A 26820-nucleotide genomic window follows, 5' to 3' on the forward strand; every position below is an offset into this window, starting at 1 on the left:
TCAATAGTAGAAAGTTAGAATTTTAATAGTTAGGTGGATTTATAGTAGCTAAAAACAGATTATAAATTGGATGGGATAATGTCAACACTCCTTATTTACTGTGTACTACACAGTTCACCTGAAGTCCTTCAATAGATTGTGTCTGCTCTTCACAATTTTCTGTCAATTCAGTTTTCATCCTCTCAGTGGCCTCCAGTTCTGTTTCCTCTTCTTCTTCTTCTTCTTCATCTTCAAATTCTTCACTGTCAATCTCTTCTAACTGTTGTTTGTATTCTTCCTCTGCTTCTAGGGCTTCTATGTCTTCTGCTTCGTCTTCTGATTCATCAGCAGCTTCTCTTGTATCCTCCCTCTCTGCGTTACGTTTCATCTTCTGTACTTCATACTCCTCCGTGATCTCTGCCTTGCGTTTGGCTTTGTCATCTTCCTGTAGGTAGAGTGTCTAATTTATTTAATTGCATTTTAATGCAGGCAAAGAGCTTACAATGACCCGGCCTGTATTACTAATCAGCTTATATGCTCAGTCGGAGAACACAGTTATTATACAAGGTATAACTAACATGACTATTAGAGTCATGGCCAGTGTAGCATGACTACTCTATTAGAGTATAAATCACTTCAGCTAAGCTCACAGTCTCAGTCACCTCAATTGTAGTTACACCATTGCTACAATGTCATATATACTAACCCATTCTTTGATTCTCTGTTGCTTTTTAGCTTCCCTAATAGCCAATCTCTTGTCTCTCTTTCTGGTCCAAATGGCCATCTTGTTTGGAAGTATTCGACTTATAATATCTTTATCATTGACCTTTAAAATAACAGCAGCATCTGGGAACAGTCCTGTGAAGTTATCAGTTGCACAAGTGAACACAAGAGAGTTATGCTGCTACCTTTAGTGGCCATGAATTCAGCCTCATCTGGTGTTGAAGGAAATCCTTCGATAATAACTCCTGTGGATCTGTTATAGAGTAGTAACAACATTGACACTTCAACTTTACCAGTAACACATTCGAGGGCTACACAGAAGGCAGAACTTGTACAAGGTAATTACCATGAGCCTAAGAGAACTTGTTTAATAATATGAAATGGGACAAACACCTAAAAGGGCTATAAAAAGCCAACTACCCATTGCTCATTACAAGCATGTGCACTAACAAGGAAAACTTACTGTTAGTATCACAAGAGGTTGGTAACACAACCTCCAACATTGACATGGTGTAGCCTGATGTGTCTGAATGCCTTGTCACTTGCAAAATCAGGGGCGACAGAGAGGGGGAGCTGTAGCCCCGGTCATAGAGATTAGAGGGGTTAAAATTATCTCTAGCTGTCATTGAACAATTGTACTGATTGTATTACACATAGCTGACTATACAAATGCTTAACTTACCTGCAATTCCAGTGAACCAACTGGATTCTACCAAGATTGATATACCCTAATAGAGCAGTCACCCTAATACAACAGTCAACTAATGTGACTGCTATCCCACTAGGGACCTGTAAGACTTAAAAAATACAGGGTTGCTGAAATTACTCTCAGTGATAGTATAATTTGAGGGGGGCATTCTATAGGTCAACTGAATACTGCCTCAAGATCGAGATACTGTCCCCTACTAGTATTCTGATAAACTGTTCAGATTCAATCTCAGATGGTCTGGGGGAATGTCCCCAAGCCCCCTAGATTTGCATGCTATACTAAGACATGTCATCCCCTGGACACCTCTCTAAATTTGACACAGTTCACCACACCAGTAAGACTAACACCACCTAGCTAGTTTTAGTCATGTACTGTGTTGGGATGGCTGAAAAGGTTTTGCGAGTGTTGAAACACTTGATATTGATGACACCTGATATCAATAACACTTGATATTGATGACACCTGATATCAATAACACTTGATATTGATGACACCTGATATCAATAACACTTGATATTGATGACACCTGATATCAATAACACTTAATATTGATGACACCTGATATCAATAACACTTGATATTGATGACACCTGATATCAATAACACTTGATATTGATGACACCTGATATCAATAACACTTGATATTGATGACACCTGATATCAATAACACTTGATATTGATGACACCTGATATCAATAACACTTGATATTGATGACACCTGATATCAATAACACTTGATATTGATGACACCTGATATCAATAACACTTGATATTGATGACACCTGATATCAATAACACTTGATATTGATGACACCTGATATCAATAACACTTGATATTGATGACACCTGATATCAATAACACTTGATATTGATGACACCTGATATCAATAACACTTGATATTGATGACACCTGATATCAATAACACTTGATATTGATGACACCTGATATCAATAACACTTAATATTGATGACACCTGATATCAATAACACTTGATATTGATGACACCTGATATCAATAACACTTGATATTGATGACACTTAACATTGATGATGGATCATGACACTGATCAACCTCATCACATCAATACAACATATAGCACTCACTTGTATGGCTCATCATACCAGAATTGGTTGATAAACTTTTCAACAGTTTCATCAGGTAAAGCTTCATTATGAGCAAGGTAAGCTTTAATGGCTTCCTCTTCTTCAGTCAGAGGAACCAAAGTGTCTTCCTCATCTTCTTCATTCTTTGATTCTGTCAAGGACAAGCACAATAGCTCCATTGTTTATTATTACTAGTTATCTTATCTGATAGAACAATGTTCAGCTTAAAAGCAGAATCATTGCAATCATCTTTTCTTGTAGATCACAAGGAGCTGTTATTAGCCACAGTGAAACCTTGTTAATAGGACTACCTTTGGGGCCCTAAATAAGCGGCCCTGTTAATGAGGCGGCTCTATTATTGAAATGTGGTCATAAAGCAACTGGCCTTATTACTGAGGGTTTCAACAGCTAGCCATAATATGGGTGAGGGTATTAATGCATAGACCATGACATAGTAGCCTGTGATATCACAATAACTATACACAATGACTATACTCCAGTATTCTAACTGGCTAGAGGTGAAACATACAAGCTATAGACATATGGCAGGATGGCAAATAAATAAGCTGGTTAAAGCATTGAGTACAATAAGAAGTACAGCTGTGATATTAAATTGTATGCAGATTTTGTATAGAAGATCGAGACACACTCTAATAGAACAGTCACTCGTGGTAAATGCACTGAAGCAGATGCAGCTATTGCTATGAGCTAAATACATTATTAAATTCTAATTGCTAAAATAAACTTTTTTGTTATCTTGGCTTTCGGTTTAATGCCTGCTCAGTCACTGGCTACTTTATCGAGAGAATTTCACATTCAATTTGATCCTGTAGAATGACCTTATTAATGAGGTGGCCACAATTAATAAAAAGGGATAGTATGGAAAATACACCTGGACCCTGCCACTATAACAAGGTGGCCTTATTACAGTTTCACCAATTCCACTGTGTATCTGAACCAGTCAAAGTGTCAAGATGTCCTATTTATGTACTAGGGATACTAAGGTTCCATGTGCTCACCAGTGTCTTCCTCATTGTTTTTCTCTTCGCTCGGTGGTGGCTCAAAATCTTCAGCATCCATTAATGGAGGCTTCTTCATTTTAGCTAATATCTGCTCTTGAAGGCAGTCCCGAAATCCAACATGATATATTCCCAACTTGTCAGCAAGGTCACGTCCTAGAGTAGTCTTACCAGAAGCTCTGGGACCAAGCAGTAACAGTCGAAATACTGGAGGCTACCAACAGCAGATTGAAGTTTATAACTCAACTACCATGTTACCACATACCTTGAGTGGCTTGCCTCTAGCAATGTACGAAGTGGGATTTTCTGCAAACTTGTCCTTAGCTTCTTCAGATGAGAAATAGTACAGTCTTTCACGATAGCGTAAAGCATAATCTTGATTACCAGGCCATAGTATTTCTGCACAGGAACATAATACACACAATACAGTACAAACAGTATAGAGGTCTTACCATATATTACTACTACTACACAGATACTAACCTTGCTCCTTCAGGGCTACAGGACAAAAGTGTCTAGAGTCTCCCCATGGTTTGCGTTTCTTCTGCTCTTCCTCAGATGCCTCCTCATCTTGATCATCTTGATTGTCAGCTTCTTCTAATATCGGATCATCATCAATATCAGCATCACCCTCCAAGGCAGAGTACTCGGACACTTGATGCATAAACACCACTACAAACACAATGACACATCAGAACTCCTCCATTGGTAAGGACAATAATGTACAAACTTTCCATTTGTCTGCTAGCTGATGTCAGCATCTCAATGGGCTCCTGGGTGCAGTCAACAATAATCGGATCAATGGCCGCCCCCTTAATGGTAGCAGCTAGTTGATTCCAGTTAGCCTCATACTCTGACAAACTTGATACCCATTGCTGCATCTCAGGGTGAATGGTAATGTCCTAATACACATCACATTATCATGGCAACAACAATAATTATTCCATACATTCTCAGGAATACTTTCTCCAGTAGAAGTGTCCAGTCCTGCAGCCACCACTGTAGTAGCCAGTTTCTCAATTCCTTTTAGTTCAGCGACCCTCTCAGCTAACACAAGACTTCTATCACTGCTGTCTTGTAGGCTAATAACACAATCTGGTATCAATTGTTGCTCCAACATTCCAGCCCACTGCTCTCTTGTCGAGGGAAACCCATCCAGTACCCATCCTCCAAGCCTAGCACACACAATAGTACAGTAAAGCCACTATTAAACTACTCTATGAATAAGGGACACAATAGAAAATCTTCAAGCTATATGAGAAGAAAGATTTTAATCAAACAGGTCTGGCTCAACGTTTATATCTTTGAAAGAGGAAAACCTTGACCAATAAACCACCGTGTACCCTATATGAAAGACAAAATTTTCCTTGCATGCTTTCTCAAAGTATTCAAGGAATCCTTGCCTCTTGCAAATTGACAGGTATATATCCCAGTAGCATACCTAGTCCCTCCTGGGTCAACTTCTTTGGTCCTTGCTCTAGCCTGATCAATACCACCTTTTAGAGCAGTCATGTACATTTCTACTGTAATGGGAAACTCTGAAACTCTGACACTCTTGGCTTCCTCTTCTATTGCAGCTAACACATCAGGGTGATCTGTGCCCACCTCAATCTGGGGACTACCTGTATGTGTGGTGTGTACACATTAGTCTAGTCTCTTCCACATTTACCTTCTGGTAATTGAGAATTTAGTGTATTGATGGCTTTCATTTCAGCATTTATTTTTGCTTGTTCCACTTTTTCTTCAATTCCTTCTTGTACCAGAGGCAATGCTAATTCATTGAGGTTGATTACCTGTGGAATGATATGTGTTCTTATATTTACAGTGCTCTTATAACACACACTTTGAGATCAAGGAAAGTTTACACCGTAAATAAAAGAGTGTTTTCCTCTCTTTCAGAGGTTTCAGAGGTAAAAAAAAACATATACGTATATGGAGATGGGCTTGCTTGGACCAAACCTTTCTCTATTGTATTCACAATACAGAGAGTTTGTCAAAAAATGATCTACCCTGTACTCACCATAGCATTATATTTCTCAGCGATCATATTAGCTAGGCTGGTCTTACCACACATCGGTGGTCCCAATACACACACTTTACATGGCAGCATCGGATGTGGAGGCAGTAGGTAGGTCCTTGGACTACGTATGAACTTCACTAATGACTCGGCTGATGACATGCTGTACATCTTGTCCAAGAAACTGTATAAAGTTGACATGATTCAAACAATATATTGATATAGGTGTGTTGACAGGTGTGGAATAACTCATTGGGTGTAGTCTATGGTAAGAAGAAGTTAAAGGACTAGTCTCAGTCAACTAGATTGGTAAAATCTAATCCAAATTAGTACAATTAATATTATAATAAATCAGATTATTTACTGAACTATTCCTAATCATGTTAATAGCAAACAATGACAGAGAATAAGAATATTGCTCATAATACTATATATGGGTGTACGTATATGTTATGATTTTGTATAGGCTGGCCCGGCTCACTTATCCAACCCTCAATGGTATAAAACAGATAATTTTCACTCTAAATAACAATCCTTTTTAAGTTGGATAAACAAGGATACAGATAAATGAAGTTCAGACCACCAAGGCTTGTACAGAGACACACAATACATGGTATATACATACCCTACGGAGAATTCTCTTCTTCCCAGTACCATGTTCCCTTCAGCCAGCTGTACGGGACAAAACCTGCCCCAGCGAGACCTCCTCCATCTAAAGCTAGGATGGACTGTTTCACTTTCTGACAGTTGCTGCATGAAGGAATCAGCATCAAGTCCCTCTGGCTCTTCATCATCTTCTTCTCCACTGATCAACCTCTTGGGAGCTGAGGCTCTCGGGAGACCAAGTGACATCAGCTTTGTTAACAATGCCTATTGTGTGCACGTGACATCACTAGAGTGGAACCCATCTAACGCGAACACCAAATTTTTGTAAAGAGCTGATGCTCAGCTAAGGGGGAGTATAAAATACCAGTACTATTGATTTGGCATCCAAATATCTTCTAAAAGAGATAGTCCATAATTCAAGGGTGATAAGCTCCACTGTAAAATCTTACAGTTTCTGTATAACTACGATGGCAGCATCAGCCAAAAAAAAATATATATATATATATATATATATGATATTCCCAGGTAGTAGAGTTGGGTGGGCTAAAGCAAAGGGAACAAAGCTACACCCATCAGGCTGAAACCTTATGATTACCAGGCCAATGCCCTACCACTAAACAATTCACCTTGAACAAGTCAATAGGTGGTAGGTTAGCATCTAGTTCAATCAAGTACTGTCTGTTGTGCTCAATAATATAATTCTAAGGAGTGACACAAACAAGTTTAAAACACACACAACACACACACTTATACCTCTAATGGGACTAATATATTATTCTTGTACTGATCAATACTCTGCTCTATTTGATCTGGTAAATCTTCAGGTCTCTTCACTAGCCTGCCAGCAATATCTGTTGCCAAGTGTTGGTTGTTCTCAATATCAACCTATCGTGATCAATAGAATAGTAGGATACTATCTTGTGATCAGTAACAGCACAGGTCCCGTTATATAATTTTGACATACAATCCCAAACCAAGTGCCAGATGAGTTGATAGTCTAGACAAGCACCTAAGGCCTGGCCCTGCATTCAACATAGCACTTGTAGTACTAATTAATCACTAATCTATTAGGGACCTACTATACAGCCTGTACCAGATCATCATCTAGCTCATCATCTTGTTTAGAAGCTGTTTCATCTCTCTCCTCATCATTATCATCATCCTCATCATCATCAGCACCTTCTTCATCGTTAGTCTCTTTCTCCTTCACCTTTGGCTTCACTGGTGCATACACTGTCTTGATGAATAGCTCGTTGCTGAGTGGGTCAATTTTTTGTCCGTCTCTTCTCACTACAAGATCAGTGACAGGAATCTGTTGATAAGTCATGTAGTAAACTGGTTATTGAGATATGGTAACTACAACCTTCAAGTTGATGACCACATCTGGCTTGAGCTGGAGGTCCTTCAGAAATGATAACTGTTCTTCTACTGACTTCCAGCCAGTTGTCATGCATGGCAGACAATCCAACACATATCCTGTGGTGTATATAAGTAAAATGGCACAAGGTACAGGTGATGTACCATAGTGATGAACTTCAGGAGAGTGTAACTTCTCTAGTATTATTTCACCTACAAATACATCATCCAGCTCTTCTCCAGCAAATAGCTTCTCCTTAGCCTGTAACACATCAGGATAATAGCAGACTAAAATTTTTGGTGGAAATTTGGCAGACTGAAGGAAACTTTCTAATTTATGCAACACATACCATTATCCCCTGTGGAGTACCATCACGTACAGCTTGTTCAATAGTACTGGTAGCTGTAGTTAAGGTATGTCATACTATAAACTCTTAACAAATACTAACCATCAATTAGTTGACATTTCCACACTGCAGCCAAACGTTTGGCTAATGTAGTCTTTCCACACCCCTGTGTGTGTGTGTGTGTGTCATACAGACTAGTGCTAACGACACTTAATATTCACTCACTGGTTTTCCAGTTATGATAAAACACACTGGTTTACGTTGAAGTGTTTCAAGCTCAATCTGATAACAAATAAATGTATAATAATAATGGCACTGTACTTGGTGCTGCACAATACAACAATAATCACATCCACATGGTGGACATGCACACATACAGGGTAATCAAGTGAGTAACCTATGCCCCACCTACCCCAAGTCAGGCAGAGGTAGAGATTGGTCATTCTTGACATTTGCATAATCACTTACTCTGTTCTGCCAAGATCATTGTTATTAGTCAGGCTGGGAGACATGTCATGATTCGCCATCATTAATTTCACAGCTTGGTATACATTTTAAGTGCTTAGTTTTTACTGAGGACAATTAGACAAAAATTCTGAACAAGAATCTACATAGACACTGCTTATTCACTAGCTTAGCAGCAGTAGCAGTACACACTCTTATACACATTACTACAGTCAAGAGTACATAATAATAGAGTAGCTCCCTCTTCTATTATTATGTACTCTTGCTATAGTATGTACGAGTTGAGCTGGATCCTCAACAACTCCGGCATGGATGCAGTTACACATGATCTTGAAATTTGGCTCATTTGTAGCACTGCTTGACCCGCTAAAAATATTTCAAAATCTTTTCGTTCTAATGCCTGACACAATATTTACAGTCAATCAAAATTTTCACCATACATTTCTTATGAGGAAGCCAAAAGAGTGTAGACTAGTGTCCATTACAATCCTTTCTCGAACTCGTAATGGAGCCAAACCACACGTCTTGTTTTTACTGTCACCACTAATCATCTGGTTGGGCTGAAAAGCTAATTTTCTTGAGAAAAAAATCCACTTTTCACTTTTAACTGTTTTTCAGGATCCAGCTCAACTTGTACATACTGTAGCAATACATGTTCACTGGTAAGGCACATACATCGTCTTCATCAAAAATGTCGACAGAAGACGGGTTGGATTCCATTCGAACTAGTAGACACTCTATATTCAGCTCGTAAAGCAAGCACTACACAACTAACACCATCAGTGAGTGATCATTACAAATTGTATTCGTTGTCAGAAACTACTTCACCATAGCAACAAGAGGTAAACTAAATCCCACAATCGATAAATCAGTACTAATAATATTACAGGCTCGAAGAGCCTGTAAAGCCTGATTTGTATTGACAATTTTACAATTACATACCAAAATTTGTCCTAGCTATACAGCAAATTACTACGTATGATCGGAGTTCTCAGTTGGTGCAACATAGCAGAGGGAGCGCAAGATGGCGAGTGTTTGTCACTTTAGGAGGTTTTGTCGTTTACCTATGAAGCGATTTTATTCCACCATTGAGGTATGGAAGTTATAGCCATATTTGTAAATATGTTAAGGAACTTCTTATTCAAAGAAAAAGACAGTTTTGTACGACTTTCACGTGTCGCATGGAGGTCGTATGGTACCGTTCGCTGGTTGGATGATGCCAGTACAATACAACAATTCTGGTATTAAGGAATCGCACCTTCACTGTCGCAGTAAAGCCTCTTTGTTCGATGTGTCACATATGCTACAGGTGTGTGTGTTATGTGTGTGTTCACGTGTCACTGTGTGCAATATAATATTCCCCCTACAGGCCAATCTCAGTGGTCCACAAGTCACTAAACTCCTTAAAGCGTTATTTGTGGCAGACGTTGATGCCTTAACACAACACCATAGTGTTTATACATTGTTGACTAATGATAATGGAGGTATTATTGATGACGCCATCTTAACCTGTACTGGCCAGGACTCTTACTACCTCGTGTCCAACGCTTCAAGAGCTGATACAGTAACCACAAGACTTAAGGTCATTGGTAGATACTAATAAACTAATCTGTACTTCAATTACAACCACAGCAAGTTCACGAGGAACAACAAGCAGATGCTAACATTGATATTCTAATGGAATATTCACTGCTGGCATTACAAGGTAACATATTCTATTCCGGTCACTTATGGCTCAAGTTTTTCCTAAGGAGTTGGCTATTAGACAGGTAGACAAATGACACATTTGGGAATTTTCAAGTTTGCTGTGACCTTATTAAGCGTGTTTCACTGCAGGTCCAGCAATGGCTAGTGTACTAAGTCAGGGAGTCAGTCACAATCTTGATGGGCTATCATTCATGACAAGTATTATGATGGAAGTGTTTGGAATACCTCAGTGTAGAGTGACCAGGTGTGGCTATACTGGTGAAGATGGGGTAGAGGTGAGTAGTACAACTAGCTGAAGACATAGTACAGTGAAAAGTGCCGAGTGTTTGAGTTCAACATTGTTAGGCATCATTAATTATACAAGAGAAATGCTTAAACTGATTGCATAGAATTTAAACAATAAATAAATCAGAAATGGGCAAACTTTACTTCATGATATGCCCTTCAGAAGATACTCTCATCAGTATATATTAGGAGCCATTGATATTACAATCTTGGTAAGCTATGATAGTTAGGGACTACTGCCCATTGTGGAACACCAAATTTCACATTTCCTCACTTCTGGTGAGTGAAATTCACATTCATTGATTTAAATCTTTTTTTTTGCACTTCAAACTTTCCTGGTTGTGTGTGATGGTATTCTACAGTGTGGACTGGGTTACTGCCTGAGGCCAGGTACTATATAGTATATCTTCTGTTTGTATAGATACAAGTTCCCAGCTCCAGAGCAGTTGAGTTGGCTGATAAACTTCTACAATTTGATGATGTTCAACTGGCTGGCTTAGGTGCCAGAGACAGTTTGAGAATGGAGGCTGGATTGTGTCTGTATGGACAAGAAATTAGTGAAGATACCACACCAGTTGAGGCTGGGCTTGCTTGGTGCATTAGTTAGTCTACAATGATATTATTATTGTGCCAGTTACTGGTGCTCTTTTCAGCAAAACAAAGAAGGAAGCAATCCTTCCCAGGTCACCAAAAGATCATTGATCAACTGAAAAATGGTGCAACTAAAAGAAAAATTGGATTAAAGTATGAGAAAGGTCCTCCATCACGAGGTGAATTGTGTAAATGTTGAATTTGTGGACACAAACTACACCTAACAAGTCAAGTCTCACATAACTATAGCCAATAAACTGTTTATTGAAAAGACTAAAAATTCATAAAAGCCTGATGTTATGAGATGTTACAACAAATTTTATACTTTGTGTGATATTCAGGTGGTTCAGAGATCCTGGACAAAGATGGGAACACTATAGGTACACACTACACTACATAACACAGCCTAATACATATATTACTATAGGAGTCGTCACATCAGGGTGTCCATCTCCCACACTGGACTGCAACATAGCCATGGGCTATGTACCAACCAGCCATGCTAAACTGAACAATGAACTACAAGTGTCTGTGAGGAAGAAACAGTTTTCCGCAAGTGTGTGTAAGCTACCTTTCATACCGTTAAACTATCATTATAAGAAATGAATTGTATTTAAGTGAAATAAATTGTATTTAAGTGAAATGAATTGTATTCAAGTGTATTTTCAATTGTTTTCTTCAAATTAGTCTTCTGTTACTGGTATAAACAGTGAAGATCGGAACTTGTTGTTCACAGCTTTTGAGAAGTGTCCCTTCCCTGTAACACATTACATAGAGCTGCCGTACTATGCTATATGTACTGACCGTGTAAATCTTCTACAAAAAACACTTCTCCTTGTTTCAGTGTCCTTTTCTCTCCATCACTGACCTGCACTTCAACGGCAGCATCTACGGCAACAAAAGGATTATACCACAATGGTTAACTGGCTAAGTAATCATTACAGTGGTCACCATTGTAGTACCGATATATGGGTTGATGTTCCTACTATAGAGTATGAGCAGCTATGTTAGGATATCCACTGCACACAGTTCTATGAACTAACATAACCACATGTAGACACACCACACAGTGGCATTGTGTACCTCTTTAGTGTCCGTGGGGTGTGTATGTGTGTGTGTTCTTTGGAACACTTGACTTGCAACAATACGCTGTAGATAGATCAGGTTTTAGTGCTTATATAACAAATTATCAGTCTAGTGAAGGGCAATCCTTATATGGTTAGCATCAGTAACCATTATCATCATTGGACACATGGCAACAAATGCGGTATGATATTTGTAAGATGAGCTTTTACAAGTTGGGATTATGGGATATATTCACTTAATGAAGTCTACTATTTGTTAAAATTTTACCAGATTTTCAGCAAAAGTGTGGAAAATTATACCATTATCCATTGATAATTTATTCCAGTATTCTCAACAGATAGTATAAACCAAGTACAAAGACTTCAGTGTTATTGACAAAATTATGTGTAATGACAGGTCAACAAGACATTCTATTTTGAAGAACATTGACTGCTCTATTAGAGTATACGAGTCTTGTTACATGACACATGTACGAACACGAGACTTGGTTTTCAAATTTGCTAAACTCTCTGTTGGAATTGAACACCCAAAACAGCCAAGCTGTGAAAAGGGCGTGTGGCCTTCCAAAAACAGGCTAGTATGAAGGTGGCATCTACAATAAGGTTATAAGTCAAATACTTTTAAAAATTGACATTATAACATTGCAGCCACTTCTTGGCTCCTAAGGAATATTTCACAGGAAAAAAATGGGCTATTTCTGTTTAGCCATTACCAACGTACAAGTACAACTGCGTAAAAATTGCATTTTTCTGAATATACAGACACATATGTCGTGTGCCCAGACACATTGGCTTTTTTTGGCCTCACAGTGCACTGTCGTGTTTCCTGATCATAGCCCTCTAGATTTGTTAATGTACATGTATTTACAATCACAGATAGCTTATGTCGGCTAAGGCTGACAGCTCGTCCTCAACTTCTCACCAAGTCTGCAAATAACAGTTCAAACTTCTCCACTGTGTACTAGTTGTGGTGTACTCCTAGTAGAGATACTAATAGAAGTTGCAGCCAACCTGTGGCATAACGCACACTATTACACCCAACATCACATGAAGACATAACGCAACCACATACTGTATTCATGTGGGAGTTTATTTTCTGTCTAATTCAACTGCTGGAAAATACATGTGTGAGTACACTAATAATACATGGACAAACTCGGTAACACCAGCTACCAGTTTAGGAAGAAAGACCATGAGCACCACTAGCGTTTTAACTGTGGAGTAGAGGTGGTCATCAGTTCTGCCAAATCATCTGAGAAAAAGCTTGACAAAAGTATAAGACATTGGTAACAAGGCATTACCACATTAAGATTGCCGACTGCTCCGACTTTGGGTGGGGGGTGATTGCTCATTACCAAGAAGACCTTTTAGCGTCTGGGCCTGAAGACAAAAAATTTTGACTGAGCATAAAGTAGGGCTGCATAATGATAAGGATGCTAAAATAGAAGTAGAAAATACAGACAGAATAATCTACAAGCGTCCAAGAGGTGGAGGCAGGGACAATAAGAAGAGGTGTTCAGTATATACCCTCAATGGAGTTGAGTTGACTATCAAGGCCCTACATGTTATAGAGCAGTGGAGACCTTCCACGCCTGTCATAATGCCTGACACCTAGCCAAGTTTAGTTTAGTGCCAAGTAAACTGTATTGTTTTCAGTTTGTGATAAGGGTATGTCAGCCTGACCCATGGCCAGCTGAGTTGTCATTGTGCTGTGAAAGTGCTAACTTATGAGGTAGAAGCAATTGGGCAGATTGTGTCAAAGGAATGTATTAATGCTCAACCTTTTGAACATGCAAAGGTTGCTAAGAGTGTTGCCTGACAATGAATTGAATTTAGAAACAGTACAATTGTGAGCCAAGGGCCAATGCAAGTAACAGACATGCAAGGCTGCGTAAAGAAAGTTGGAAAGGTGTACTACATGTTCCATGTCATGCTCCATGTCATGCTCCATGTCATGCTCCATGTCATGCTCCATGTCATGTTCCATGTCATGCTCCATGTCATGTTCCATGTCATGCTCCATGTCATGTTCCATGTCATGCTCCATGCCATATACTTGAATATATTGAAAGTGGCTATCAGTTTATTCCCCTTCCTCATACTCAGCATAATCATTGCTTAGCCAAGAGCTTTGTGGACAAAGTGATAGGCAGCCTGGCAATTAAAGAATCACTGTGTAATCAGGGTGGACAAGCAGTAGCCCCCTCTCTCTATTGTATCCGAAACTGCTCGAAAGTTGCATAAACACTTGAGGTATCTTAACCAGTTTCTCCACGTGCTGACCTTCAAATATGAAGATTTGCATGTAGTTGCCCTTATGCTCGAAAAGAATGAATATTTGCTTAAGTTCAACCGCCATCATGTGGACATCCACCCTGACGCTTTCGGTGCAGGGGTACGTAGCTTCTACGTGTTTACAGTGTTGCCTTTGGGAATTCCAGTGCTTGCTCCTATTTACTAAGTTATTATTAAGGCCACTTATTAGGTTATGGAGAGTTTGAGAACTGAAGGCTATTATCTACCTTGGTGGTATTGTTGCCGTACATGGTAATGATAGAACTATAAATGAAAGTGTCTTGGTTAAAAGTAATTTGGCTTAGTCATCAATGAAGAGAAAAGCTGTCCCATGATACTGAATGGCTTGGATTTGTTATTGACCTGTCTAAGGGTCAGTTCTCAACAGCAAAATAAGCAAATTAAGGTGCAAACTGTAAGAGTTAAATCTGCTGGTACAAGGCAAATGGCCAGTGTTTACGAGTACAATAATTTCAAAGTCACTATCCCTAGGCTCGATCTCCAAAATAATGACTCGATGGTTACATGCTTAACTCATCCATATTTGTCTGACTAGATGAGATTTGGGGCCTGCACAGTGTTGATAGATTTGCTAGCGCAATAAATACTCAATTCAACACAAGATTCTGTGCCCCAGGTTCTAAAGCTGTGGATGCATTTACTTGTAACTGAAGCATGGACAACAACTGGTTGTTTCCATCTAAAAATGTTATAAAAGGGTAAAACAATGTAAACATTTGTTGTAGACAGCACTGCGTTGGTCACAGTCTAAAGGAACAGGCTGTGTTGATTGCAGCTCAGCTATACAATGCTATGTTGTTAACCCAGTATTAAGAACCACATAGCTTGATAGTCACTGAAAAGTAACATGTACAAAGAACATGACAACCTCAATAACTGATTTTATGGCATGGCATCTTGTTCCATAGGTATGTTAGCACATGGGAAAATGATCAATGAAATAGAAGACCTGGAGGTCGCTGAATACAGTTTTGTGGACTTACAGCACTGCTAAGAAATACATTGGTGCCAGAAGAGATGGGAACTGGCTCACAGTTTGCCACCGACCCCAGCCAGGCCACACAAGTTTGTCTTGTACTTGCAGTACATCAGAGAACAGTTAGCGTGGCCATGTGACTTTTCAATTAATGAGGAAATGATCATCCAAATAATCCATAGCAAGACAGACAAGGAGATGAAGTGGTGACTGCCAGAACCAAGTTGAAGACTTGTCCATATCTAGGCTTGAACGCTATCTGCATAAAATTGGAATCAGATGAGAAGCTTTATAATTTGAGCAATCTTGAAATGGAGAGATTTTGTGGGAAAATAAGCTACAGCTGTTTACAGGGGGTGTATGCAGTCTGTTTATCAACAATATAGCTGGTTTGGGTTTCCCATCCCAGGGGCACAGTCTACACGCTGGGGGTACCATTGCTGCAGTAAATGCAAAAGTGCCAGATCAGATTTTTAAGAGAAGTGAAAATGCTAGGATGGGTATATATGTGAATGACAAACTGGAGAGTCGACTGGAGGTGTAATGGATTCAATTGTTACAGCCTCCCTGTGGCTCCATGTATATTGTTAGCTGACTGCTGTGGTGGCACAAAGAAGTATGGGTGGGAAAGGGATACATTAGGGTGTGTGGCAAGGTATGATGTGGTAAGGTATGATGTGGGAATTATACATCCCATCAGGACACCTTAATAAGGACACTTTAGGCCAGTTGATTAATTGTTTCTCATCCCCACCTTCATCCCTTTTTACCCCACCACCTCTAATTACATTATTGCTGTTATCAATCATGTGCACATGTATTTAAGGCTTTAGCTAACCTTTATAGCAACAGACAGCTTGATTTGGAGTATTTTCTTTAATAAAATGAAAAATGACCGCCTGCCCACATGGAAATCCGAATTTTTGTGGGTGAGAAACAAGTAATCAAGTTTGCCTGGCCTTATCATGATCCAAACATAGTCTTACATGACCAGACTGCTTTTTTCTTTTGTGATGGAGTAGGAAGAAACCCAACACAAAAGAAAAAACATGAATAGTCCAAAATGTCCAGAACGCAGTGGATGCACTACACACACACACACACACACACACACACACACACACACACACACACACACACACACACACACACACACACACACACACACACACACACACACACACACACACACACACACACACACACACACACACACACACACACACACACACACACACACACACACACTACACACATACTGACACGTTTCTTACCAAGATTAACGATGAACTGCTTGGCTGGAGCATTATGCCACTCGTAGTTGTAGGCTGATGGTGTCTGTCTGAAGATTACCCCAGTAGCTGGAATCAGTTTTGACAAGTACCCAATATCACCTAAATTACCACACAATTGAAATATGGACCCTATATAAATCAGTAATTCACCAGAGCCCTTTAGCTCTATCTCCATGGAGCCAAAATGAGACTGGCCTTCCTCATCGTTGTAAATTCTCGTGATAGTTATCACACTTTCCTCCTGGCTGGTGCTGTGATGACGTTTGTGTGACGACAATGCTGCTTTACACACACGTAATGTAAGTCTGCTGGTTAACGAGTTTTGAAATAACCTTATCATTTTCGCTATTAATTCGGTATATTGTAACCTCGAGCAGTAAAACGCACGAGTACAATATTCGGGGTACTGCTGAAAAGCAGTATTTTTATACTGAGCAGTCTTCCCTTTTAAATAATCTTTTTGTTGACTTTAGGCACGTGATAGTGGAACAAAGAGTATCACGTGATGAGATAACGAATCATTTTGATAACTTTTAGACTATAACGAGATTCGATGTTGAAACTGATGAGCTCTCTCAACGGTAGATTGCTATAGTCACCGCAACTGACTGGAAATCGTTAACAACTAGCTAACTTCCGGTAATTATTTGTTTACATAAATGTGTATAGCTACCGGGACTCAGTGATGTGGTCAAAACTGTGGTCACCACTACATGTTCATTGTACCCTGCACATAGCGCTGATTCAATGGGGGGCGCCGAACAATGTGTATATCAAACATCTAGTGATGCAAGGGAAGTCAAAGAGTCTAAGCTAGCCAACTTGAGAGATAAACATCATAATAACTGACAATTATATGTACAATATAATTAATAGGGATCAGGAGTCTAGTCTCAGGGTTACCAAGTTACTAAAAAAGTCTGGCAAGACAAAAATAAAATCAAAGTTACTTATAACTGCTATGCCACAGTAGAGAGTTAGTGGAGCATGCAACAGACATGTATACACTGATTACTAACAGATTTAACCAAATAGGTATGCAGGCTTTTGATTCCTTCCCAGTTAATCAGAGCCTTTGACGGACAAATATCCAAAGTAGACCGGGAGTTTAGATGCCTGAAATTTAGTCTAATTTGAGTTGTGATAGAGTAACCGTTGTTGTGTAATGGTAAGCATATAGAGAACCTTTATACAGTGTGTTGACTACATAATCATATTATGAGGCTTATAATAATTTGTATTAGTTACATATCTGCATTCATGTGGACACACACACAGACGGATCACTAATAGGATATTCATCCCTCAGATGGCTCTAAACTTATTGTTAATAAGGAACAGTACCAAGGGAAAGAATTAAAGCTACTAACAGTAATAGTGTGGGCCTCTATTTGACAACCACACATTTATTTCCTCGATATGCTGGAAACCCCCCTCCCCCAAGCTTATAATTGAGAAAAGAGGCATTTATTTGAAAGTGTCTTTATACGAGGAAATATGTTAGTTGACTGCTCTATTTAAAAAATCTTGTTCTTTTATTACAGGCATTGATCATGCAGTAAGGTGGCATGGCCCATCTGTTTCCACCATCTGTATAATGATGTACTGATAGATTAGGCCACTCTAATGAGACCGTAGTTACCACCAGACCACCATTTTTCTTCACAAACTCATCAGTAGTATGTGACTTTTGGGGTTCCGACGAATGCTTGCCCCTATGAACCTTGCCTTTCTTATAGTCCAGTTGGTTGAGGCTCACTCAAGATACTCTAATTATCCAAAGGGTGCAGCACATGTTGCTGTCAGACCTTCAGTGCTGCCCACTGTAAAGTACTAATATACAACCAAGTACTAAGAACAATAAGAAATGTGATTAAAATTACATCATAAATAAATAATAAATAATGTTGAGAGAAAAACTACAAGGCCTAATGCTTTGCACTCACTGGGATAGAATCCATGTTGAACAAAAAGACAATCGTATAATGGACAGATGCTTTTGTGAAGGTGATACAAACAGTACGACGATTCTGTTTAATGAGCACGTAACCTGTGTTTCATTGTGGGTACATGTTCGCTTGCTCATTGATCAGAGAGAGAGATGACAGATTGGAAAGCAGATGTAGTGTTAATTAGTCAGTTTTTATCAGAACTGGTTGTTTACAGGTGACTTATTCAACACCACTGGTTGTGGGTTTCATCAGCCTGTTGGAGAAATGGTGCTTGCAAGATAGCTAATGTAAGAAGGCTGGAAGTAAGTCTCTAATAAAATACTGTGCAATCAAGATACTCTAATAGAGCAGTCACTTTTACATACACACTTTTAATTACCGTGTTTGATTACTACCAGTTCTACAAGAAATTAAGTCACTAAACTAGCTATAAGTTGTGTGTGTTCATCTTGCAGATTAGCTTAGATTGAATATACTCTAATAGAGCAGTCATTTACCCTAATGTAGCAGTCAGTTTCTAACTTTTAATTCTGTTGTAGCAGTCACATCTATGATTAATTACCAGCTTAGAAAACCATCCTGGTGCCATGCAATTACATAAGACCCAGTCCTAGTAATTATAATAATATTAATAACAACAGCCATGTTTGATACTCTAATAGAACAGCCACACGTGTATATTACAGCTATATACTACTAAAATAAATTAAAGCACTTGTGTGGGCGAAGATCAAATGAATAAGAGTGCTATTAGCAAATACAGCACTGTTTTTCACGTGCATAACATTTTAAATCGCCAGAAGTAGCCAAAACAATGCTATTTGTTTGTTTTATCACCAAACTTGTACTACATACACACTTACCAATGGTCTGATGGCTGAAAACTGATGTAATTCAAGTCTACAAAATGAATGGTCTGGACAAAAACAATCAGATAGCACTTTAAATTGCACTCTGGTGTGGTCTCAAGCCTTTGGCATTGCCTCATGCTGCACTAGTCTCTCACCTACTCCCTTGTGCTATTTTTTTCCATATTGCACTTGCGGCGGTGCTTTAACTAGTTGATCCAAGTGATAAAAAGTAGCGGAACAAGAAATATGAATGGTGGTAGCTATTATGTGGCATGTTACCACAATGCCAAAGTAGGGATTTTCCCACATAGTTATGTTGTAATAGCTACCATCATTCACATTATCTTGTTTTGTTGCTGGTACTTACTTCATTTTTAAATTAGTTGTACTATTAGTTTGAATTTTCTATAGCATAATTTGTATCACTATAGCATAGCTGTATCACTATAGCATAGCTGTATCACCATAGCATAGCTGTATCACTGTAGCATAGCTGTATCACTGTAGCATAGCTGTATCACCATAGCATAGCTGTATCACCATAGCATAGCTGTATCACCATAGCATAGCTGTATCACCATAGCATAGCTGTATCACCATAGCATAGCTGTATCACTATAGCATAGCTGTATCACTATAGCATAGCTGTATCACCATAGCATAGCTGTATCACCATAGCATAGCTGTATCACCATAGCATAGCTGTATCACCATAGCATAGCTGTATCACCATAGCATAGCTGTATCACTATAGCATAGCTGTATCACTATAGCATAGCTGTATCACTATGACTACTTTAGTAGACTACCTTAGTCTTCCTGATTTTGAGTTTTTTTTAAGGGGTGTGGTTTGCCACATACAGTTTTCTACAGCAAAACCACAGCTAGATCATTATGGGGTGTGGTCATGGTGTGTTTCTGATTGTTTAGAGGGTGTGGTTGGTCCATGCAATGCTTTATGTGTGTAGCTACTCCACTTACAGTTGCTATAGTGCTTCAAATAGTTTTGTGGCTTCTCAAGTGTTGATGCAGAAACTTAACACTTTGGTATAATTTCCTTGCATAAACAAGAAAACAACCATGTATTTGGAAAGGAAAAGCGCAGAAGGCAGTTGGAACCAGAGAAAAGGTAAATGTCACAGGTGAGTTTGGTATTGTGGTATGGAATGGTGGCTGTGTGCTGCTTTGTTTGGCTTCTTGCCTTGGTCAAGCAGACAGACAGACAGACCAAAATTTGAGTTTTTGTGATTTTTTTTTTAAATTCAGTATCTGACCGTCTGTTAGCATTTTCTTGTTTTTCATGTTGGATTTGTAGATTCCATAAAAATGATTTTTATTACATATGATCCACACGAAAACAGTCAAGCTGTGAAAAAAATGGTGCGGCCTTAAAAAGTCTGGGTGAAAAAAGTTGTGAAATCAAAGGTGGCGGCCAAGAAATGGCTGCAATGCTGTTAAGGCTAATAAATTTTAATAATGCACAACCATTATTGAAATTTATTAGCCTTAACATCATTGTAGCCATTTCTTGGCCGCCACTTTTGATTTCACTTCACCCAGGTTTTAAAAGCCGCACCATTTTTTCACAGTTTGACTGTTTTATGTGGATTTTACTTCTTTTTGTACTTTGTAAGGCCCCAAAACCAGCCTATGGCTGACTTTGAGGTTTGTTTTTACTCACATTTCTTCTTTTCTGTACAGATACAATGATAATTATTACTTCAATATTTATTGTAATACTCTAATAGAGTGCACTTTTTTTTAGGACTCCTAATAGAACATACATAGAATGTTCTAGAACAATCAAGTACTTCTATTGGTAGATCTATGAAATCACAAAAGTTTTATAAGCAGATTTAAACTAGAGTTTTCATTTATAAAGCAGAAATTAAGGAGGTGATCAGCAAAGACAGCAGTGGTTAAGGATGGAGGTGTTAGGTATGACGGTCCTTGGTTCAAACTCTGGTAAGTTTTTTCTGACACTTTTTGTGTACCTTTTTAACCTGCGATGACTGCTCTATTAGAGTATCTTGATCCCGCAATTTTACACTTGTTTGATTTTTGTTTTATAACTTTGTAGCTGTAACTCTATTGCTATTCAAAATATCAAAAGGCACTGCTACAATGATCAGTCTATGTACATACATATTTTCAAGTTATTCCCATACCTATAGCCGTGACAAGAACTTTGCTCTTTTTAACGTAAATAAACCCTCACAACTCCTTGAATATTCATTGTATTCACAGCAAACGTAGTACGCGACTTCACCTTTATACGCTCTTCATTTGTGCCAAAGGTTGAGACAATCAAATTGCAAGTTTAGGTTTTATAGCAATTTTTGCAAAGTGTGCAAAAAGAAATCAAAGTCCCCATAGCTCTTGTACGGTATAAGAAAAAAACAAAGAAATTAAAACAAAATTATGAACACCCATATCTTGCAAATGGCTGTTGTTATTCAAATTTGCTGTGTGGCCTACCCTACCTGGCAGACAGCTATAATGCAAAATGATGTGCTTTGGAGAGGGGGCCATGGAGCTATGCACGTGTGAAAAGGCTGTTTTAAACAGCTTTTTCACACGTGCATACTTTTCTTTCTTCCTGTCAATATACTCACGGTGTGACGTGCAGGCTTTCTTGGCTGCATGACATATCGTGTGTCTTGATGTTTCAATTTTCATGTTTAGCCACAGGGCAGTGCCTGTCATTTTAAGGGAAACTGTACTAAAACAAGTTAATTTTTACTCTGATAGCATACTGATAGCTGACTAACACACTGATCTCTTCCACATTTGAGTCTCTATGTTGTCAACACTTTCTTTCTAGCTCAAATATTTTCTTGGTCCTTCTTTTGATGATCAGCAATCATTGAAGAGTCTTTGGACATCTAGTGCAGTGACACCTGTGTGTAAAGGACACAACCAAAAGTGTCCTGATTATCAAGGTGTCCTGATTTTCCAGGTCAGCTTGCATGCTAAATGATATTTTGGGGCTATAAAGTGTCCTGATTACACAGCTAGGGTCCTCATTTTCAAATCTCCTGATTGACAGGTTCCACTATTGTAATCCAATAAAGATCATGTGCTCATCTCATGTCCACAAAGAATACTACTAATTTGCAACTTCTGCTAATCTGTTATGTTTAATGGTAATTATATAATCTATTTTAATCTCATGGGTAGCAAGGCATTACATGCACAAGTGACCACATGAGACATAGTTATAGTCATAGATTTGATTTCATCATACCACTGGCGTGATTTGATTTTCAAGATGTTTGCCAGTGTTAACCAGTCTGAGAGCTCCAAGGCCAAAGCTTTGGTACAACATTTTAAGACTTTTAGTACTAAAGGAGCACTAAAAGGGTGAAGGTCCTCTCCTGAAGAACAATTTGCAATGTTGTATATTATACTACTATTGTAGACAGATCAGTACACATGTGCTATGTTAGGTGGACCATGCGTAGAAACTGGATACTCCCATTAGTATTTGGATGTGTGTTCTTTTCATTGGTACTGATGATCATTAACAACTTGTTGAGTGACAGAATGGTATGTATATAGGCCAGTGTTGTGTAATGTTAATATGTGAGTTCTTGAGTAAGTGCTTGATTTGTGTAAATATTAGGAGACTTTGAGTAGGTCAAGAAAACAGGCGGAAGATTTGGAGAAGCTTCGTCTCAAGTTTGCCTTTGCTATGAGGCAGAGAAGAATGACCAGGAATAAGCAAGATCCTGCCTTGCAAGACTTTGATAATCTGTATGAAGAGTTTAAACTGCAAGATACCATCTTGGAACAACAACTAGGGAATGGTAGACTACCAACTGACGATGATCCTAAAGTTAACCCATGGACTGGACTCATCATTAAAACGTCTCCTTTTCCATTTTTAACTCCGAAGCCAGGCAAGTCTGCTGTAAAGGGGTACAGATTTTCGAAGCAAAATATGTTGTTTGATATTTGATCTTGGTGTATGTTTCAAGAGAACTACATACTTACTCCCTTGTCAATAGATACCCTTAAAAGACAAGTGTAGGAATTTTGAACTATATAGGGTAGGGACAATAGTACCCCAATAAAAGTTCCAGAACAAGCTGAATCGGAGTAGTACATAATGTCCAATTACTATAAAACAATATGAAGCAAATATCCCTACTGTGCTGTGAGATTGAAATGCAAAGTAGAGATATATATTTGCAGTAATTGGATATTACATACTACTGTGATCCAGCATGTTCCAGTACTTTTTATTGGGATACCACACTCTAATTTAGAAGTCTAGTATTCATGACCACTAATATTACCCTCACACACATCACAATCATCAACAAATAAACAGTTAATTATGCAAGCAATGTGTCTAGAAATGCAAACGTCAGATAACTTTGCCAGTTAGCTAACAAGTATTTTAGTGTTAACAATCTAGAGTATTACCTGCATGTGTGTGACATGTTTAATTATATCAGACCATTAGCTTTTTCGAGGAGGAGCAGTGATGGACACACTGTGCAGACAATGTTCCTGACAACAAAGTACATAAAATTCCACAAATCAAAGTCCACAGCCCTCAGGTTCTCATGACGAATATATACATCATGTGAGCTATATTGAGTCATGTGAGTACTTGAGTACCATATTGGGTCATGTGAGTACTTGAGTACCATTTTTACTGTATCTGACTGCCAGATTGCAATATTTGTGATTTCCCAGGACTTCCCTATAATTTAAGTGACTCTCCATTTATGCAATGCAGTGCTCAATATAACATGTGACAGATATACATGCAACATGGTCGGCCATTGGTACATACTAGTTGGTAGTTTACATAATTAAAAATCTCAGACCAATGTGTTTAATTTGGTCGGTTGTTGTGGCTTTTCAGTTGGAAAATGACAGTTAACAGGCAGTTAGGCTCTGGCATTGTGTACAAATGAAGAGGGTAGAGATCGGGCAGTTAACCTTCTTAAAAATATTTTTCCCAATTAATTACTTGGTTATAATTGTGATCCAGGGTTGAGGCTACGAAGCCTGTACACAGGTTCAATTACATAATACTATTAACTATAATGTAAGTCGTAAAAATAATTATCTACAGCTGATTTAAACTATTAAATGCTACAATATCACTTGTGAGATGTAGTACTAAAATAGTTGACAAATGATAGGGAGGGGAGTAATTTAAATGAATGACCTCTGGTTTGTATGTTATAAGAGACAGTGAAAAGTTGGAATTATCTACTGTAGCTCAAAATAACCTTTTTTACGGTTTGAAAAGAAATATTAGGTCACCACATCTGTACCTATATAACGGGGATGATAAATACTACATGTTATACTATATAATTGTGCTGTTTAATTTTTAGGTCCAAATCTTACTCCACCTCCAAAGAGTAAAGACTTTGTTGAGCCACCTCACAGAAAGCTCAAGACATATCCAACATTTGATTTACAAGGAAATGTTATTTATCAAACTATCAATGACCCTGTACCAATAGACTTTGATGATGGAGTAGATTATGAACAATATGATAGTAATGAACAACTGACCAGCTCAGAAACTACACCCACTACAGCTACTGTCCCTACTACTGAAAGACCTCAACAACTCCGACAAGGTCTTGGAAACTTGAATGCTTTGAACATGTTAAAAGCTGTTCATGGTGACGATCAAAACAACAACTATAAATATGACGGTGACAAGAATAATTAAATTTTATTGAATTTTTCCTAGTAAATATTAACACTGCCATGAAAACACATGCAGGTGTGGGTGGGAGACTAATAACACAAGCCAAGTGGTATCAAGCTTGAATGAGGTCAATATATAGTATTATAATATAATACGTATCTATAGTGATATTGTAGTTGTCACGGTTCAATTCATACAGAGACTTATGACAGAACAAAACTTGAACAGAAGCTGATGACAAAACCTGAACAGAAGCTGATGACAAAACCTGAACAGACAAGCCTGGAAGCTAATGATAAAAACCATATTAGTGCACTGTGTAGTAGTAACATAACTATCGATTGTGGGCATAAAAGTGGCTTGTACTGGCTTATAGCTTAGTCCTGAGATACCACATATCAGTCACAATATGTGATGTATAGCTACACAATGCTGCATGCCAACTGAGAACAATCGTCTATACATTGTTTACCTCCTGAGTTTAAACCTAAAGAAACAGAAAACATGCACTCCACATATCTACATGGCATATAGTATAACTGGAAGTCTCTTCTGTGAACAATTATACAAGTTCTAATCTTAATTTTTAGGTTTTAAACATCCAGGTGGCACTTTGATCTTAGAAACTGAAACACGGTCTCATCATATAATTCACGGTGCTTTAGTCGAAGTTGCATATGAAGTGAATCTGAAAAAGTCACAACACTAACATCAGCTCCAAATCTTTTCTGCTCATTGATCACCTTTTGAAGGTATTGTAAATTTATAACGTAATCAGCAAATGAGTACAAGTAAAGTTGTGGAATAGTAGATAGTAAAGTGTCTGGGTTATACATTAACTCATCAGTGTGTCTTTGTTTGCCTTTAACATTTGGTAGTCCAAATATCATTAAGAACATGAAATCTCTTATCTCTGTAACAACACTAGGGTTCTTCCTCACTTCTCGAAATAGTCGAAGGGTGGTTGGTACAGCCATCCACTCAAACACATTTGGTGAGCTATCAAATATGACACCAGTCAAGTTGAGATTACAATCTGGTTGAGATGCCTTTCTGATAATAGTTGGCAAGAAACTATTTGAGCCACTACAATATAACTTTAATACAATGGGACAAGACTGATCCATAGTGGATGATAACACATCAAATATTTTACCAATTCTCTTCTCACAAACAGTGCGTGAGGCAAAAGCAAAGCAACTGTGGTAAATATTTACTACTGCAAACCCTGCCTGTAAGTATGGATAAGAAAATTTTGCAAGTTTGTGAAATTTGGCAAAGGGTCCAGCAGCCATGATAACAAGACCTTTATAGGTGTCAGTATTGTCTGGTGTTAACAATCTTGCTTGTCTTTTGTTGAGTTGAAGATTAATATGTTGTGTATCCACATAAGATAATGAGTAAGATCGACATGTCTGATGATTGATTAGTCTTCTTCTAACTAAATGAAATGATGACAGTAGCCTCATCATACCTATATAGTGTAAACATGTTACTAACACCCAGAATACTGAAAAGTCTCATTACAGTGAACTCTCTCTGTAAAGGATGCTTTAGGACCAAGAATTGGCTCAATAAAGTGGTTTTCCTTTCAGAGGTAAAAATGTAGCAAGACTTTGTCCTTATTATGATTACTTTTCTATAGTGTCCCATTAAGTGCAGGAATTTTATTAGAACTGAGCAATAATAGTACAATTATCATCATCACAATTGACGTGCAGTATAACTTTATAATAATGATAGTACTGCAA

At 38.3% G+C, this 26820-nt stretch overlaps 5 protein-coding genes across 7 annotated transcripts in view; 2 read left to right on the forward strand and 3 right to left on the reverse strand.

Moving 5' to 3' along the window:
- LOC136261766 (adenylate kinase 9-like) overlaps nt 1-9182 on the reverse strand; it is a 15127-nt gene extending 5945 nt beyond the window's left edge. The window contains exons 1-23 of one of the 2 annotated variants that reach the window (XM_066055820.1): nt 9101-9172; nt 9001-9050; nt 8086-8142; nt 7963-8026; nt 7864-7916; nt 7679-7775; nt 7521-7633; nt 7251-7469; nt 6911-7042; nt 6784-6858; nt 6177-6421; nt 5555-5735; nt 5204-5327; nt 4976-5156; nt 4484-4709; nt 4265-4436; nt 4018-4206; nt 3800-3933; nt 3535-3748; nt 2516-2666; nt 888-955; nt 686-837; nt 119-424 (exon numbers count right to left, since the gene is read on the reverse strand). In XM_066055820.1, coding sequence (XP_065911892.1) covers nt 119-424; nt 686-837; nt 888-955; nt 2516-2666; nt 3535-3748; nt 3800-3933; nt 4018-4206; nt 4265-4436; nt 4484-4709; nt 4976-5156; nt 5204-5327; nt 5555-5735; nt 6177-6421; nt 6784-6858; nt 6911-7042; nt 7251-7469; nt 7521-7633; nt 7679-7775; nt 7864-7916; nt 7963-8026; nt 8086-8142; nt 9001-9045 — 3198 coding nt within the window. In that variant the 5' untranslated portion in view covers nt 9046-9050; nt 9101-9172. Of the gene's footprint in view, nt 1-118; nt 425-685; nt 838-887; nt 956-2515; nt 2667-3534; nt 3749-3799; nt 3934-4017; nt 4207-4264; nt 4437-4483; nt 4710-4975; nt 5157-5203; nt 5328-5554; nt 5736-6176; nt 6422-6783; nt 6859-6910; nt 7043-7250; nt 7470-7520; nt 7634-7678; nt 7776-7863; nt 7917-7962; nt 8027-8085; nt 8143-9000 lie in introns of both variants that reach the window. The other variant, XM_066055819.1, reaches the window with a different exon arrangement.
- Nucleotides 9183-9186: 4 nt separating this feature from the next.
- On the forward strand, nt 9187-11570 carry LOC136261769 (aminomethyltransferase, mitochondrial-like). Its single transcript, XM_066055822.1, has 9 exons — nt 9187-9418; nt 9473-9634; nt 9695-9907; nt 9958-10030; nt 10162-10307; nt 10739-10919; nt 10971-11087; nt 11250-11288; nt 11336-11570. The coding sequence occupies exons 1-9, from the start codon at nt 9350-9352 to the stop codon at nt 11512-11514; spliced, it is 1179 nt and encodes a 392-aa protein (XP_065911894.1). The 5' UTR covers nt 9187-9349; the 3' UTR covers nt 11515-11570.
- LOC136261771 (uncharacterized) lies at nt 11487-17187 on the reverse strand. 2 transcript variants are annotated; one of them, XM_066055826.1, is made up of 5 exons: nt 16913-17186; nt 16731-16859; nt 16560-16679; nt 11713-11796; nt 11487-11665 (listed from the first exon to the last, which is right to left on the reverse strand). In XM_066055826.1, exons 2-5 carry the CDS (start codon nt 16753-16755, stop codon nt 11592-11594), a joined length of 303 nt encoding a protein of 100 aa, XP_065911898.1. In that variant the 5' UTR covers nt 16756-16859; nt 16913-17186; the 3' UTR covers nt 11487-11591. The 2 variants fall into 2 exon arrangements, with proteins under 2 accessions (XP_065911898.1, XP_065911897.1); XM_066055825.1 differs by having other exon boundaries at nt 11488-11665; nt 16731-17187.
- On the forward strand, nt 17049-25137 carry LOC136261770 (uncharacterized). Its single transcript, XM_066055823.1, has 4 exons — nt 17049-17219; nt 22833-22932; nt 23009-23285; nt 24744-25137. Exons 2-4 carry the CDS (start codon nt 22840-22842, stop codon nt 25088-25090), a joined length of 717 nt encoding a protein of 238 aa, XP_065911895.1. The 5' UTR covers nt 17049-17219; nt 22833-22839; the 3' UTR covers nt 25091-25137.
- Nucleotides 25138-25662: 525 nt separating this feature from the next.
- LOC136259848 (transmembrane protein 53-A-like) lies at nt 25663-26538 on the reverse strand. The gene has a single exon (XM_066053401.1). The coding sequence runs from the start codon at nt 26536-26538 to the stop codon at nt 25663-25665; it is 876 nt and encodes a 291-aa protein (XP_065909473.1).
- Between the last annotated feature and the right edge of the window lie 282 nt (nt 26539-26820).

The sequence above is a fragment of the Dysidea avara genome, chromosome 7 (genome assembly GCF_963678975.1).
Source record: "Dysidea avara chromosome 7, odDysAvar1.4, whole genome shotgun sequence".
NCBI classification, from domain to species: domain Eukaryota; kingdom Metazoa; phylum Porifera; class Demospongiae; order Dictyoceratida; family Dysideidae; genus Dysidea; species Dysidea avara.

Excerpts from the sequence above, each read along its gene's own strand:
- LOC136261771 (XM_066055825.1), bottom strand. The coding sequence starts at position 16,920 with ATGATAAGGTTATTTCAAAACTCGTTAACCAGCAGACTTACATTACGT. Across the intron at positions 16,680-16,730 it reads GATAGAGCTAAAGGGCTCTG|GTGATATTGGGTACTTGTCA; the intron begins GTGAATTACTGA and ends GTGGTAATTTAG. Across the intron at positions 11,666-11,712 it reads TTTTGTAGAAGATTTACACG|GGAAGGGACACTTCTCAAAA; the intron begins GTCAGTACATAT and ends AATGTGTTACAG.
- LOC136261769 (XM_066055822.1), top strand. The coding sequence starts at position 9,350 with ATGGCGAGTGTTTGTCACTTTAGGAGGTTTTGTCGTTTACCTATGAAG. Across the intron at positions 9,419-9,472 it reads GATTTTATTCCACCATTGAG|AAAAAGACAGTTTTGTACGA; the intron begins GTATGGAAGTTA and ends TCTTATTCAAAG. Across the intron at positions 10,308-10,738 it reads CTGGTGAAGATGGGGTAGAG|ATACAAGTTCCCAGCTCCAG; the intron begins GTGAGTAGTACA and ends CTGTTTGTATAG.
- LOC136259848 (XM_066053401.1), bottom strand. The coding sequence starts at position 26,538 with ATGAGGCTACTGTCATCATTTCATTTAGTTAGAAGAAGACTAATCAAT.
- LOC136261770 (XM_066055823.1), top strand. The coding sequence starts at position 22,840 with ATGCGTAGAAACTGGATACTCCCATTAGTATTTGGATGTGTGTTCTTT. Across the intron at positions 22,933-23,008 it reads ACTTGTTGAGTGACAGAATG|GAGACTTTGAGTAGGTCAAG; the intron begins GTATGTATATAG and ends TGTAAATATTAG. Across the intron at positions 23,286-24,743 it reads ATTTTTAACTCCGAAGCCAG|GTCCAAATCTTACTCCACCT; the intron begins GCAAGTCTGCTG and ends TTTAATTTTTAG.